At 36.6% G+C, this 16970-nt stretch overlaps 1 protein-coding gene across 1 annotated transcript; it reads left to right on the forward strand.

The window, feature by feature from the left end:
• The first annotated feature begins 12703 nt into the window (after window positions 1-12703).
• LOC132553454 (uncharacterized) lies at window positions 12704-16944 on the forward strand. Its single transcript, XM_060217700.1, has 7 exons — window positions 12704-12770; window positions 13532-13649; window positions 15119-15159; window positions 15638-15755; window positions 16075-16124; window positions 16510-16644; window positions 16804-16944. Exons 1-6 carry the CDS (start codon window positions 12704-12706, stop codon window positions 16614-16616), a joined length of 501 nt encoding a protein of 166 aa, XP_060073683.1. The 3' UTR covers window positions 16617-16644; window positions 16804-16944.
• The last annotated feature ends 26 nt before the right edge of the window (window positions 16945-16970 follow it).

The raw sequence follows: 16970 nt of genomic DNA on the forward strand, positions 1-16970 counted from the left end.
GAGGTTAGCTGACCGTCATCTGTCATTCACAAGCTAGATACATCAACAGAAAGATGGAGAACTCTACCTTACACACACCTCATTCATTATAGCCTCCAACACCCGGCTAGTTTATCATCTGAGAAAATGTGTCCCACTGTTTTTGTGTCATCTACTCGGCATGAGTGTGTGTACGGTTGGGCCATTTGATAATTCCTTGTTGTGTGCACTTAGACAAAACAGTTATACTATAGGTGTACTGAGCGTAGTACAGTGGAGTTTATCCGTGGCTGATTGATTTACCTGGTTAAACACCGGTACTATAATACACAGGCACAATACAATTCATTCACCAAAACAGGAAAAACGTCTCCAATCATACATGTCTAACACATACACTGGCCAGGTTCCATTACCATACAACACCTATACATATATGCCACTGGTTTCAAACCAATCCATCCATTAAATAGTGGTATTATAAGTACAGCAATATTACAGGTCTGTCTGACATCATGTGACCTATTTTACTACACAGAAAATCTCTTGGAAAGTCCCCTCCAGCCAGTCCTTGGGTAATTTATATGAGATCAATAAACGCCCTCACTGATGTTCTATCAATATAATGGTTCAGCTATGATCGCCTATTCACTGAAACAACGACACATTGTATCATAATATGGATAATATGTCCAATGCCTTGGACACATGTTCTGGACAGCCGTCCTCTAATGAGAACAGTGATGAAGTCAGTCAACCGTGATCGACAGCCACTGCAGTCCCAAACTGTAATGAACTGAAGAAGGAAATCAATACCCGAGATACTGCAGTGGGGATATCAAATAGAAATTCAACACAAAAAGACTCTTGGTTTTTGTCAGTTGAAGAAGAATGCTGCATATGGTACGCAGGGCAGATATTTTGTGATCAATATAATTTTCAAAGTTTTGTGCTATCATTATCTTGTAATTATCAGTGAATTTCTACATATTCTTTTATAATGCGTATGTCCATTGTTCACTTTAACTCCTGTAGCCAGGTTAAAAGTCTGCTGATGTAAGATGTAAAATATGTTTATTTCTTTTGCAGTGCATGCATTAGTTTTACATAATACTGCCCTGCAATTAGCAAGCCAATTACAGACTAAGTTTGACAACATATCAATAACAGGAAGCATTTTTAAATCGTCTAACTTTAAACCTCAAACAGCCTTACTAAGTATTATCAGCTATGAATAATTATGGATAATTTAAGTATTATATTTCTGCAAAAAAACATGTCCTTTCATCTCAGTTTTTGCATCATGTGACTTTAAACAAGAATTATTTAATACTGTATATTGACCAAACAAAGAAAATTATAATAATTTTACTTCTTAAACCAGTTGTTGGTTGTCATAACAACCTATACCACTTGTTGGCTACCACAGCAATCGCAGTAATTAAGGTGACTGTACATATGTACATATTCTCTAATTGATAAAACTTAAGTTTCAGTTTTTATAGAATTTCAAAGAGATATATTTCTTTAAATAAAATGTAGTGATCAGAAACCAAGACCAAGATTTATTGACAGTTTAGATTTAACATTTAGACTTAACACAGGTTATCTCCCTTTACTTTCAAATATGGGTAAAAAGGTAGGTCTAGCTAGTGTCATGTTGATAAAATGATTTACTAACATCTTACTTTTATCATTTATTGGTCAAATCAGTACTGCAGTGTTTCAGTAAAATGTTTCAGCAGAAATGTATACTCAAATTTTAAAAAAAACAAAAAAATAGACAATGCGCAACATGGATCCAAAAAATTGGTCGGGTTGCTGGATGAGTGCAATGTTATGTAACCCTAGCAAAATACTAGCTGCAATATACTACTCGGCTAGAGAGAACTTCTCTTTAGCTCGATTGGTTGAGCATCAGACTAGTAAGCCAGGGGTCCCGGGTTCGATTCTTAGCGGAGGCATTGAGATGAAAAATGACCTCTGTTATATTAGCGCCCATGTAGGGACCCGGGAATAGTACTTAGCCATGCCCCATCAGCATCGCTGTAACCCCTGGAAACTCGAGTACCACCAGCGTTACTTTCACAAGTACTGCTGTGACCCCTGGACACTCAAGGACGAGTTATTTCCTAGAGAGGGAGTATGTAACCCTGGTAAAATACTAGCTGCAATATACTACTCGGCTAGAGAGAACTTCTCTTTAGCTCGATGGTTGAGCGTCAGACTAGTAAGCCAGGGGTCCTGGGTTCGATTCCTAGCGGAGTCATTGAGATGAAAAATGGCCTCTGTTATAGTTATATGGTATTTATAAGATAGTTAAGGGTGTTTCATTTGTTAAGTATGTAGAATATTTGTTATAAGAGAGAAAGTTTGGTTGTATTTTATTAATTGGTACAGAAGAAGGGCATTTGAAGAAAGAAGTTGCAGCCATTTTTGATACAGAGTTGTTCAAAAAATAGACAATGGATATCTAGGGCCCTTCCATGACAAACTGCAGAAAATGACTAAGTTCCAAAGCCCGGAAAATCCAAAAAAATATCCGAAATGAATCCATAATAGGAGGTGCACATCTTCAACATATATTTAAACATCCTACAAAGTTTCAAGCTTCTACATCAAAAGCTCTAGGAGTTGATTCTACAAAACTGGTTCCCCTTTTCCCTGCCTGCCCGCCCAGCTGCCCGCACGACATTCACCGTACTATAACCTGGATTTGCACTATGTACAACCCGGCCAAAAATGAAGAAGTGAAAAACAAAATATGGTCCAACAGATTGTACTCTATTAATCCTTATTTACTAGGTCATTTTGCACTACTCAGACCTAGTTATGCTGACACGGCTATTGGTTTGGGTTTTATTATTATATGAACACAATTATGACCTTTTTCAAACTTGTTTTAACATAGAAGCATAAATTTCATTATATGTTTATAATTCCCTCTGAAAGGATGTATTAATACTACACAGGTGACTAAATATCAGCTATTTCTTGGGTATCAAGAGCTATAAAGTAGTTTTTTTCACATTCAGAAACATAAGTGCTCATGTAATTTTGTTATAAGCTAAACATTTCATAAATAATGACAAATATACACATAGGAAGTATTGGTTTAAAATTCACAACAAGCCTAAAGGTGTGGAAACTACGTCAAAAAAGCAGCATTCAAATCTGCTAGGATTATGTATTTGAAAGGTACTGGTTCAGTAGAAAGGGACCCATCATTTCCATAAACAGCATGAATCATGCTGTTTATCAACAACTAGTGTGATATAGTGTTGATGATTTTACCTCACAGGTGAGTGAGCCATGCTTATTAACTCACTACATACATCAGTCTGCATGACGCAACCATACCTTCATTACCAGTACCTAACTCCTATCACAGAAAGGTCTAATCAATGTACACATTCATGCTACCTGACACAGATACATGCCAATAATTATCTGCTGGTCTTAATTGGTTCAGCCAAGGACCAGACCTGCCATGATAAATCTATAGTAGGAAGATAGGCCAACATAATGTTTCTTCACTCTGTGGGAATATACAACTTAAAGTACAAACTTGCTCCAGTTTCGACCAGGTTTTTTCAAGTTGTTCAAAAGTGAAACATATAAGATGTTGTATACATAACAACTACAGAAATGGTATTTCCTTTTTTATAACCATAGAGCAAAACTAAAGTCATATCTGACCAAAAAATTGGTGACATTTATTTTTAATTTCTTTTTTCGCTTTTTGCAACCTAATGGTTTGGAATCAAAGTTGTACTTTGAGATATGTTGTTTCTAGCATAAATTTATGAAGCTCAGACTTAGGGTCATCAGTAATTTTTGTCACACAATTTTATTTGTGAAACTGAAAAGACAACAAAACTTTATTGTTTTTATAAAATATTAAATGGGTGGAATGGGTGACACAGTGGTTGTGCTTTTCATCTAGACTATGTGTAAAGGTTTGGAGTCACCTGTCTGACCATGTGGGTTTTCCTAGGTAAGATCGCCCTGCGCTTATATTAAGGGTCAACAAGAGTGATTGATTTAAACTTATGACTTATTTTGAAATGTCGTCACATGAATGAAGTATATTTTTTTACATTTTGAAATATTTTTACTTAAAAGCTTTAAAAAAAATAGCAATATGTGATAAATGATGCAGTGATAAATCTGCTTACTTGTCATGTACTCATGTATTTCTGGAATTACTTAATTTTTACACTGTAGAACCAATTGGTTTTAGCCATAAAGTTTTGAAAACAAATTTTAGATTGATCACTGATGTGTTTAGAATAAAAACAATAGAAATTGGATGCTAGTTTATAAACTTTAAAATAACCAGTGTTATAGTTTACTAACTAGCTTTCAGCTCTTGATTTTACATTTAACCACCAAAAACATAACCAATTCAATGAACCTAAACTTGGTTTGAACCCAAAATGATAAATTGTATTAGATACAGTATTAATCTCTACCTTGATGTATAAACTGTATCCTTATACACATAATGAAGTTTGTACATGTACAAAATGTATGTACGTATCATAAAATATGCATTTCACTATGAATATGCCCTTGATATATATGGCCATCATTAGGTTACATAAAGCCAGCAATCAAGTGCTTCTAATATATGTTTAAGTTCTGCAGGTTCTTTGTGTGACTTCTAATTCACATGCAATTTAAAAGTACAGAAATGTACACTGAATGTATTTCAAATATCATTCTAACATTGAGATTGGAGAATCAAACTGAGCACAGAAATCACTTAAAGCAGGTACATTATTTAGATATACATGCAGTATTTCCTCATGGTTTTGTATCTAATTTGCACCTGTTTTGCATATACAATAGAAGATGAAACCTGTCATGGAAACTTAATTAAATATTTTTTTCATATCTGTCTATGTGTAACATTTTGATCAAATAATTTATGAAAAACAGAAATTTCTGCCACCTTAAATTCCTACATACATTACATAATGAAATAAAGTATGCATTTACCTGAAATGCCAAATATTCTGTGGATAATTGATACCAAGCATTCATTTATCTAACAAATTAGCTCTTTATGCTGTAATGATCTTTTTTATCTGAACTTTTACTAATAACATTTGCTCACTCTCAGCAAATTCTGTGACTCTCACAATTGAAAATTTAAGTTTTGTTTTCTAATAATTTTCCATTTGATGATTACATAGTCATAGGAATGAATTTTAAATACCATTATCTAACAGTTGTTATGATAAATGAACTAGAGTGTTTTGCAATAAAGCATTTTTGATATGTGTTCTGTAAACATATAAAATATCCCCACTAATTCCTTGTGTAGCATTATTTTAATTCCCTACACTGTATCAATTGTAACAGTTTTATTTCTTTTTGTAGCTGAATATCTGTCAGTCATCATTGCTTGAATATATACTGTTTCCCTGATTTGGATTTCTCTTTAGATCAGTCATATATCAGCATCTGTAAGCCTGATACCATCTCTTACTTTGTTGTGTATTTGAATCACCTTGGGTAATCGATTTAATATGAGTTTTATTCAGTGTAATAGCTGGAATAATTGAAAGCAGACTACAAGGTTGAATCAAACAATTAATCACTGAGCAAGAGCGAAACCTGGGGCCCTTCAACATACACGTGTAATACACAACATGTATCGGACTGTAGTTGCCTGTTCATTCATACGAAGTCACTCATGCGATTCCAAGTTACAAAATATGACCGAATTTTGACGCAAAAAGACAAGAGCATAATAAGTAATAAAACAGTATCGTTCAAGATATCACTCTACACAATATATATGCCTCTAAGGGCGTGCACACGTGTACTGACGAGTTTCAGAGGCTGTCGTTATCACCAGCATTGCTCTAAAACGAGAGTGAATCATTTTTGCTGAATGAACGTGAAACAAGTCTGTCTTCTAACTTATCATGAACAGCGATCGGAAAGATATGATAGCATATTTTGATATGCTTTCCTTTCTAAATACTGTTGTTTTAGAAGTCTGTCAGAAAATCAAACACATACTTACCGAGGTTTGCCTTGTAAAACGAAAATATTTTGGATTTCTTGGACCAGAAAGCTTCTTCCGGGGTTCTAGAAAATATCGCAAAGTCACGCGGTTAACGTTACTTCAAAACACACCTAATTTCCGGTCCTTCAGGTGAGAATGCCGGTTGTATAATTCCGTAAAAAATACACCCTAGATTAATAGACGTGCTGTGACAACGTGTCGTGAATATATATGATTTTAAATGAATGCCGGCTTTTATACGTCTTAATAAAACAGCTACTAAAATGTTTATTCACACATGAAACGTCTCATGTAAAGATACTTGTTAAAAAGAACCGAGGGAAAAAAAGAACTTTCAGTAATGAGACCATGTCAGATATTTTATTGGTGCTTTCCAAAGGCAATGAAAATATTTAAAGTATTTAAACCGACCTCGACATGGTTTTAATTTTTTAAATTAAACTTTATTTCACAACAATATTGCAAAACAAGTTATTCCAAATTATTACTTAAAATTAACATCAATGTATAGGTAGATAGTCTGAAATTTTACAAAATGTGATTGGATTGTTTACAAACTGTGACCCATTTCAGTTTTGATTAAATGTTAATTACTTTCTAATCTGTCGGCACAGACTATATATTAAAGTTAGCATTTTCTGTGCAAATCGATGATGGAAGTAGTCGGGACTAATAAGCTGACTTTGTGTGGAATATCTGGCCAACCATAGCGGCACTTGACAGCCCCTACTCTCAAGATTCCGAGATCAAAAATCATATGTGCACTTCAAGATATTCACCTGAATTTGTCGCGAGTATAGAAAATATACATTGTAGTTTAATATAACCACAAACTTCCGAGCTTTGTCCGTCTTATGACTTCAAATCGTACCATTCTATGATAGCATAATTCCAGTGACCAACCTGGACTGAATCTATAAATCATGTTACATATGTGATTCAGGGAGCAGGTGTTTTGTTTTTTGATTGTTTGTTGTACCTTTTTTTTCTCCTTTTTTTTAAAAAGACTTACTGGAAATTTACGGATGTTGTTATCTTTCTTGTTTTCAAATCCATATTTATTACCCACTTTGAGCTCCCTACCAGGGACTAAGTTAGGCCTGTATTTTTCTTATATTTATCTGCTAATTGATTTAACGGTTTGCATAGTATACCTTCAATCAAACATTTTTGCATTATTGTATCGATCGGATGAAATGTATCAATAATTGGTACACTGACGAGCTTACATACAAACTCTATAAACACGAACTTAGATCTCTAATATATTGACTTATTAAAACTGGATCTACATGGAGAATTCCAGTGTCGCACACCTCTAATCAAATAACATCTGGCGACAGCCTTCAAAATCAAGGAAAATTTATACCGTCACCGGGTAAAAAGGCCTTCTGATAATTCCTATTGTTTAGTTATCATATTTGTCTGTTTTGAAATGATGTTCTCGATAATGCTTGTACATAATTTTGACTGTGTTACATCTGGAAATTGAATTTGAAACTAACTGACCTGATTAGTAACAATATTATTGCATATCGGCTGATTAGGTGATGACCTCAAGGGATGATAACGATGATTGACAGGCACATAGAACTAATGTGTTTACCTGTAATTCTCCATCGGTACTTATAGACAAGGAATATATAATTACAGTTTGGCAATAGATTTCAGCTGTATAGACAAAGGAATAGAGTAACACAAGGCTAGGTTAAGGACACCTCTAGGAGACAACAGCTGTAAAGACAAAGAGGATAGGAACATCAGAAAAAATATATGACAGCTGTGTAAATAGGGAGAATAGAGACACCAGGGATAGCAGAGAACAGCTGTGTAGACAGAGTATAGGGACATCAGGGATAGAAGACTACAGCTGTGTACACAGAGAACAGGGATAGAAGACAACAGCTGTGTAGACAGAGAACAGGGATAGAAGAAACAGCTGTGTAGACAGTGTATAGGGACATCAGGGATAGTGGATAACAGCTGTGTAGATAAAGAAAAGGGATAGAAGACAACAGCTGTGTAGATAAAGAAAAGGGATAGAAGACAACAGCCGTGTAGACAGAGAGTATAGGGACATAGTAGACAACAGCTGTGTAAACAGAGTATAGGGACATCAGGGATAGAAGACTACAGCTGTGTAGACAGAGTATAGGGACATCAGGGATAGAAGACAACAGCTGTGTAGACAGAGAACAGGGATAGAAGACAACGGCTATGTAGACAGAGTAGAGGGACATCAGGGATAGAAGACCACAGCTGTGTAGACAGAGAAGAGGGATAGAAGACAACAGCTGTGTAGACAGAGTAGAGGGACATCAGGGATAGAAGACCACAGCTGTGTAGACAGAGTATAGGGACATCAGGGATAGAAGACCACAGCTGTGAAGACAGAACAGGGAAAGAAGACAATAGCTGTGTAGACAGAGAGTATATGGACATCAGGGATAGAAGACAACAGCTGTGTAGACAGAGAACAGGGATAGAAGACAACAGCTGTGTAGACAGAGAACAGGGATAGAAGACAACAGCTCTGTAGACAGAGAACAGGGATAGAAGACAACAGCTGTGTAGACAGTGTATAGGGACATCAGGGATAGTAGATAACAGCTGTGTAGATAAAGAAAAGGGATAGAAGACAACAGCTGTGTAGATAAAGAAAAGGGATAGAAGACAACAGCCGTGTAGACAGAGAGTATAGGGACAACAACAGCTGTGTAGAAACAGCTGTGAGTATAGGGACATCAGGGATAGAAGACTACAGCTGTGTAGACAGAGAACATGGATAGAAGACAACAGCTCTGTAGACAGAGAACAGGGATAGAAGACAACAGCTGTGTAGACAGAGTAGAGGGACATCAGGGATAGAAGACCACAGCTGTGTAGACAGAGAAGAGGGATAGAAGACAACAGCTATGTAGACAGAGTAGAGGGACATCAGGGATAGAAGACCACAGCTGTGTAGACAGAGTATAGGGACATCAGGGATAGAAGACCACAGCTGTGAAGACAGAACAGGGAAAGAAGACAACAGCTGTGTAGACAGAGAGTATATGGACATCAGGGATAGAAGACAACAGCTGTGTAGACAGAGTAGAGGGACAACAGGGATAGAAGACAACAGCTGTGTAGATAGAAGACAACAGCTGTGTAGACAGAGAGTATAGGGACATCAGGGATAGAAGACAACAGCTGTGTAGACAGAGAGTATAGGGACATCAAGGATAGTAGACAACAGCTGTGTAGACAGAGTATAGGGACATCAGGGATAGAAGACAACAGCTGTGTAGACAGAGTAGAGGGACAACAGGGATAGAAGACAACAGCTGTTTAGACAGAGAACAGGGATAGAAGACTACAGCTCTGTAGACAGAGAACAGGGATAGAAGACAACAGCTGTGTAGACAGAGTAGAGGGACATCAGGGAAAGAAGACAACAGTTGTGTAGACAGAGAGTATAGAGACATCAAGGATAGTAGACAACAGCTGTGTAGACAGAGTATAGGGACATCAGGGATAGAAGACTACAGCTGTGTAGACAGAGAACATTAATAGAAGACAACAGCTGTGTAGATAGAGTAGAGGGACATCAGGGATAGTAAACAACAGCCGTGTAGACAGAGAACAGGGTTAGAAGACAACAGCTGTGTAGACAGAGTATATGGACATCAGAGATAGAAGACAACAGCTGTGTAGACAGAGTATAGGGACATCAGAGATAGAAGACAACAGCTGTGTAGACAGAGTATAGGGACATCAGGGATAGAAGATTACAGCTGTGTAGACACAGAACATAGATAGAAGACAACAGCTGTGTAGACAGAGTATAGGGACATCAGGGATAGAAGACAACAGTTGTGTAGACAGAGAGTATAGAGACATCAGGGATAGTATACAACAGCCGTGTAGACAGAAAACAGGGATAGAAGACAACAGCTGTGTAGACAGTGTATAGGGACATCAGAGATAGAAGACTACAGCCGTGTAGACAGAGAACATGGATAGAAGACAACAGCTGTGTAGACAGATAGTATAGGGACATCAGGGATAGAAGACAACAGCTGTGTAGACAGAAAACAGGGATAGAAGACAACAGCTGTGTAGACAGTGTATAGGGACATCAGAGATAGAAGACTACAGCCGTGTAGACAGAGAACATGGATAGAAGACAACAGCTGTGTAGACAGAGTATAGGGACATCAGGGATAGAAGACAACAGCTGTGTAGACAGTATAGGGACATCAGGGATAGAAGACAACAGCTGTGTAGACAGAGAGTATAGGGACATCAGGGATAGAAGACAACAGCTGTGTAGACAGAGAACATGGATAGAAGACAACAGCTGTGTAGACAGAGAACATGGATAGAAGACAACAGCTGTGTAGACAGAGTATAGGGACACCAGGGATAGAAGACAACAGCTTTGTAGACAGAGAACATGGATAGAAGACAACAGCTGTGTAGACAGAGAGTATAGGGACATCAGGGATAGAAGACAACAGCTGTGTAGACCGAGAGTATAGGGACATCAGAGATAGAAGACAACAGTTGTGTAGACAGAGAGTATAGGGACATCAGGGATAGAAGACTACAGCCGTTTAGGCAGAGAACATGGATAGAAGACAACAGCTGTGTAGAAAGAGTATATGGACATCAGGGATAGTATACAACAGCTGTGTAGACCGAGAGTATAGGGACAACAGGGATAGAAGACAACAGCTGTGTAGACAGAGTATAGTCACAAAGACGAGGAGACAATCACTATGTAGACTTCGAGGTTAAGGACATCAGGCCTATGAGATGGCAGCTGTGTAGATAGACATGATGGGGAAATCAGTGCTACAAGGCGACAGTATTGTAGATAGAAATGATCTGGAAACCAGGGTATGGCGTCGACTCTTCAGAAATTGCAGAAGTACACCGGAAGATAAAGATTTACGCTCATAAATATATATGTAGATATGTCAATGTAAAGAAAATAGAGAAGAGAGGGTTTGGGTTCTGTAACATCAAAATACACACCCTGAATGTTCACTATGTAGAAACTTCAACAGTCTTTAACTGACCTCACGTGTTTCAGTATCAATCACGTAATCACTAGAGATAAGGGTCACGTTGTTCTTACTCTCGTCAACGTGGAGTTCCTCATATAACGTAAGAGTTTACAAATGTCATGCATAGAAAATAGCCCTTGTCTTTCCGCGGAGATTCGTAATGGTCAGGATAGAACCACTTCATTTCAGTTTTTCTAAATGTAGGGTCTTGTGCGACTTCCATTCTATGTAGGATTTCTGAAACTAGTATGACTCCCTTTATTCCATTAAAAACCATTATTATTTATTTATTTTATGCATTTTATATGCAATTACAAATGAAGGGCACACTGCCTCTACATATACACATTGTCTATATTTTGCCATAATGTAATCTGCATTTATGAGACGTTGGTACAAATAATACAAAAACATGTGATAAAACTTTAAACTTTGACTGGAAATCGTCCTGTGGACTGCAAAGAGATTCTTTACTACGTCTCTGTTGTTGTGGAAGATAAAGTAATAAGTGCTGAAATGTAACAAAAACGAAGGCTCTGATTTAAAATGCGTTTTATGCAGGGTATTAAATTTATTCTTAATGTTAAAGTAATTTGAATGAGTGATAATATATCTAACAGAGACAATTTTGGGCGAAATCATGATGACTTTCTTAAAACTTGTAAGTTTAAATTGAATGGAACGAAGTTTAACGCTATAGTCAAAATGGTAACTTCAGCATCACAGAACTCTGAATAAAGTCGGATTATATAACGATAACAAGTTATATAAAGATGACGATTGTTACGGCCAATTTGAAAACCGTATAGGTACGAATATCTCTAAGGATTTATTAAATCAGTCCGGCCAGTCCCTCTCACAAACTAGGTTATACATTTTCTATATAGAAGAAGCGATCACGATAGTCGTTAATTGTTGCTAACACGTGATTTTCAAGATGACTGAAATGAATTCGTCAAGGTTTGTATTATATGAAGAATCAACTTTGTAACCTGTTACATAATTCAATCAGGAGGATTAGTTATATCAAAGAGTAATACTACAGACGGACGATGGTTCACGACAATTACTAACGCTGTAAGAAATTTACGGCAATTCACAACATGGACCGTACAAGTCAATATCATATTTCAATCACCTGGTTAGTTTCCGTCATAAGGTTGATAAACTACCATACACAATAAGATATCAAAATTCAACTTATGGAATGAAATAACATTGAAATATTTTCTCTTCATTCGCGATTCTCATCATCTTAGTCTTCGATTAGAGAGACTAGTTTTATAACGAAAAAGAGCAAAATAAAATGATACATTTTACAGTAAAAATAACAAAATAAGAAGTGCTCGTATTAGCATTAAAAAGATAGATATCTAAAACAAAAAACAAATTAAAAACAAAACAGAAACAAAAAAATAGAAAAAACGATTATCTTCTTGTGGACAAATTGACTTGAGCTTAAAATATCAAGTATATATCTCATTTAACCTACTTTAAAGGTGAATTAAACAGGTGTCATATTTTGTCTTATCAAGACCTCTGTCAGCCACACGAGACTAGAACACATATATATATAACAACGTTCTGGTATGAACGTCTCTTCTCACCAAACACACACTCTACAAGAATGGTTCCACTTCTCATTGCCGTCATAGTTTCTGTGGCTTCAGCCGCACCGGCCGAAGATGGTCAAGGTAGGTGTGAAGAATGAGATAACAAAGGCGACAAATACCGTCACACACACATCATGGTAAACCTCATTGATTTTTTGCCAATAAACGTAAAGGAAATTGTAGTGCGATATTTATTGTCGGGAAAACAAGAAGCCAATGACAGGATTAGATATGGTTAAATGACACAAGGCAACAGAAAAATTAAGGTAATAACTTCCAACCCACACCGCGAAAATAAAATGGTTGTCTTACATAGAGTTATCAGACCTGATATCACATGTTGGGCTTGTTGGTACAATCACGTGTTAAATAAATTATATTACTCTGAAATTCCTTAAATTAAATCTCTATAGGATGACTTAAGAGTTGGTTGGAAAAGTGTGAACATTCATGTTGAAGCAAAATGACAGATTTTCTTCAATTTCATGAAAAATTCCTGTGAGTTAAGGGGTTGAACTAAATCTCTATAGGATGTCTTGTCAATGTCAGGGCATTCATATACTCTATAGGAGTGTGTGCAATGCCCTGATCGACAACAAACCATTTATTTCTTGAAGACACAATGACCGCTTAGCATTATCCAGAAGTTATGTGCCTACACAATTTAGATCGACTAACTTAACAAAGTGTCATTCATATATGTATGAACACATTTGAAGATAATATACGTCTTTACCATGGACGTCATTACATTTATAATACTGTTGTAATGTTGATTTACATTTCACGTCACATGGCCGATGAACACTATACCAATGATTGTCGTTTTGTCACACTTTCAGAGGGCTGTTTATTTGATGGCCGTGTCTACCAGAAGGGCGAGTTGGTTATTCCATTAGGTTGCCTATCCGAGATGACCTGCTTGGGTAAAAATGTATACGGCGACCTACACTTGTTAGGGTAAGCCATTTTTGACCTTCACCGTAAGTCGACGTTTTCCTCTTTTCTGACAAGGCTTTGATCACGTGTCATTTTGCATGTTTCCCTATGATTGTTTGTCCATCAGGAATAAGTGAAAATTTTAACTGTTGTCACTTTGGCTTTCAAAGTGAGCTTTACTCTCCAGAAATCGAAGAGAGATTTCCCCGCCCACCTCTGTTTGATTTTCATTTGTTCATTAAAAGTTGAATCTTTTCCCTGCTTTTCTCTCCCCTTCTCTGTTTTTGCTCTCAATGATAAGAACTTTGAACGTTCTTTTACAGAAATAGCGTCGATAATCTTTCATACCAAATTACTTGGCGAAATCCAAGATGGCCATCTGTCGGCCACTTGGTTTTTCTAATTAGTCTAAAAAATCAACTGAGCACAATTAGTGACCAAATGAAACATGCGTTTCAAATTGTTTGAGAGATCCATCTAGCAATTCTCAAGAAATAGCCATAACAAATTCATTGTAAAAGTCAAAGATGGCCACCTTTCACCCACTTTAATTTTCTGATCATACCCAAAATCAAACGGACACAACAAGGGACCAAGGGGAACCTACATATGAAATTTGAGAAAGATCCATCCAGAACTTCTCAAGAAATAGCAATAACAAAAAATGTTTACAGACGGACGGGCGACTGATGTAGGGCGATTTCAACAGCCCACCATTAGATGGTGATGGGCTAAACATTGTTATCTGACTTATAACAAAGGATATTCCCCATTTTTCCTAATTCATATTTGAAAACTTTCATGAAGCACTGGTTAGGGCTAACGAAGCTCTGAGCAACTGTGACCGACCGTTGTATTTGTATAGCCATATCCCTCGTCGTTATATTCCCTAAGGTGAATAAAACGACCTTCAGCAATACCACTGCATGTTTTAACACTACCGTGGTATGACTGTAGCCATATCGTACTTGTGCTCGTCCGTTGTACATTTGTACATAGACTGAATCTCTAAAACACTATTTAATCGCCTTTCCAGAATATTTTATTAACTAATATTACAACCACATACTCATTATTTTTTCGTTTTCTGTCGGTTCACGATTCTCCTCCCGCACGACCGCTGCCTCGTTCTTAATGTGACTCGATGGATGAACCCACCGTCATCCGGTGTTATCGTTGTATGTCCCAATCGCTTAAGTTACTAACATTAATAAACTCATAAATAGCCTAAAACTTGACGCCTGTCAGAGTACATCATATTCCAGCATCACTTCAGAATGAGTTATCGAGAAAATCATTGATTTTCTGTCATATGTTTAGGTCTGCAAATAACGGTATGGTTTTGGCTAGTATTTCAAACTGACACACCAGTTGTCATTAGATTAAAGAAAATGTGTCATACAAAATGTCTATTAGTTGTCTACCGCGGCGATAGACGATGAAGATGGAGATATTTGACCACTATTACCACTTCTGTTTGATTTTTGTAGAGGGGTCTGTCCAACCGAGAAGAGAGCCGTAGACGGACAAAGTGAGTCGAACAAACCTTATGATAATTTAAAGTTTTAATACATCTGATGATTTCTTCAGCGAGACCCCAACATAATGATTTATATTTCAGCGAAATCTCACTATCAAATCTGATATCTCATTAAGAAGATGATATTTCACCAAGAACGGTATTGCACTATAAAACCTAGTATTTCAGAAAGACAGGACACTGAAACGACATTACTCCAAGATAGAACTATAAATCTATGTATTTGTTAGAGAATCCCAATGTAAGCTATTTTAACAGGAAATCACTGAAAAGTGATATTTCATAAGCCTGTTCTATAAGATCAAATTCTACAATTAATCTGTATCAGTTATGTGTGATTGTCTGTGAAAAGCACGTTTATGATACACGTACTGGTTGATGTGGTGTGTAATGCACGTGTAACATGTGTTGTGTGAGTTACAGGTGGCTGTGTGTAATGCACGTGTAACATGTGTTGTGTAAATTACAGGTGGCTGTCTATTTGATGGACGTGTATATGGACCTGGCCAGGACATTATTGTCCCAAAATGTCTTGCAAAGATCACGTGTCTCGGTAACAATAATCTTGGAAACGAGGTTCAGTTGTTGTAAGTACCTGTACAAAACATGACACAATATACACCAGACACTTTATTTTGGACAAGTCTTTAATTAAGTTTTCTTGTTATGAATATTACATTACACAACCAATGGCGTTTCGTATACTCCAGCTGTCACTTTCACAAAGAAAATAAACAAAATTCTATCGTAACTACTATCCACACTAACGACATATTTTATAAACGGCCCAGAGCTGCTGGGTGTGTAAAATAATTATATGCTATTAATAACAAGATTTGGAAAGGCATATCTACCTTATACATTTGTAACACAATATATATATACCTGTGTACATGTACTTCACAGTGGGGACTGCAGCAGCTTAGATCAACAAAAACGAACGGTAGATGGGCAAAGTAAGTGTCGTCGCTATCCTAGACAAGGGGAAATAATCCGATTATGTATAATTTCTAGGCAATTTTGTTCTTGTAATAAGGAAACAAGTTACATGTAAATCTTACATTTTTCACTGTAAATATAAGATATAAGATAAATGCAGCTTTCCGCGTTAAGCCAACTGTTTAAAATTTAACAGTGTATATCATAATCTCATGAACCGCATCATTTTCTCTATAAAAGCTTCTTCATTAAAACCATAAGAACCGAGGAAGGACGGCTTGTACAAGTGCTGGGTACACAAAGAAAATCAATTTGTATCATAATTGTAGGAGTTCCTGTATCATTGAATTAAATGATACATTATCGATGATATACGCTTATGCTACTGTGTTTTACTTGTAGGTGGCTGTCTGTTTGACGGGAGGGTGTACGGACCCGGGCAGGCTATCACAGAAACAGGAGTTCATCTTAAGTGTCTGGGACACAATCTTTACGCATCCACATTATAACACGTGCATCACTAGTGCATCACTCATGGTAACTGCTTCACTTATCATCAAAATAGCTACAAATGATGTTTTAATAATTTACCGATATTAACGTATTTGTACAACTAGTCATAACGTGTCTTTGACATTAATGGTAATAAGGAAAAATGTGTAGATTAACAGAAATTATGTTTATTTATTTTTGTAGGTATTCATGCCCTGCTGTATCTCCACCATTAGTTACGGGATCCTCATCCAGGGACGAGTAATAATATCTATATAACTGTCCCTTTCTCACTTTATTCGATACTGTTACTTTTTTTCTACATAATAAATGTTTTTAATAAGATGTAAGTTGTGCACTAATCATTTTGT

Source organism: Ylistrum balloti, unplaced genomic scaffold (assembly GCF_031769215.1).
Source record: "Ylistrum balloti isolate Yb309-2 unplaced genomic scaffold, AGI_CSIRO_Ybal_v1 Utg370330, whole genome shotgun sequence".
NCBI lineage: Eukaryota > Metazoa > Mollusca > Bivalvia > Pectinida > Pectinidae > Ylistrum > Ylistrum balloti.

Excerpts from the sequence above, each read along its gene's own strand:
- LOC132553454 (XM_060217700.1), top strand. The coding sequence starts at position 12,704 with ATGGTTCCACTTCTCATTGCCGTCATAGTTTCTGTGGCTTCAGCCGCA. Across the intron at positions 15,160-15,637 it reads GAGAGCCGTAGACGGACAAA|GTGGCTGTCTATTTGATGGA; the intron begins GTGAGTCGAACA and ends TGTAAATTACAG. Across the intron at positions 16,125-16,509 it reads ACGAACGGTAGATGGGCAAA|GTGGCTGTCTGTTTGACGGG; the intron begins GTAAGTGTCGTC and ends TTTTACTTGTAG.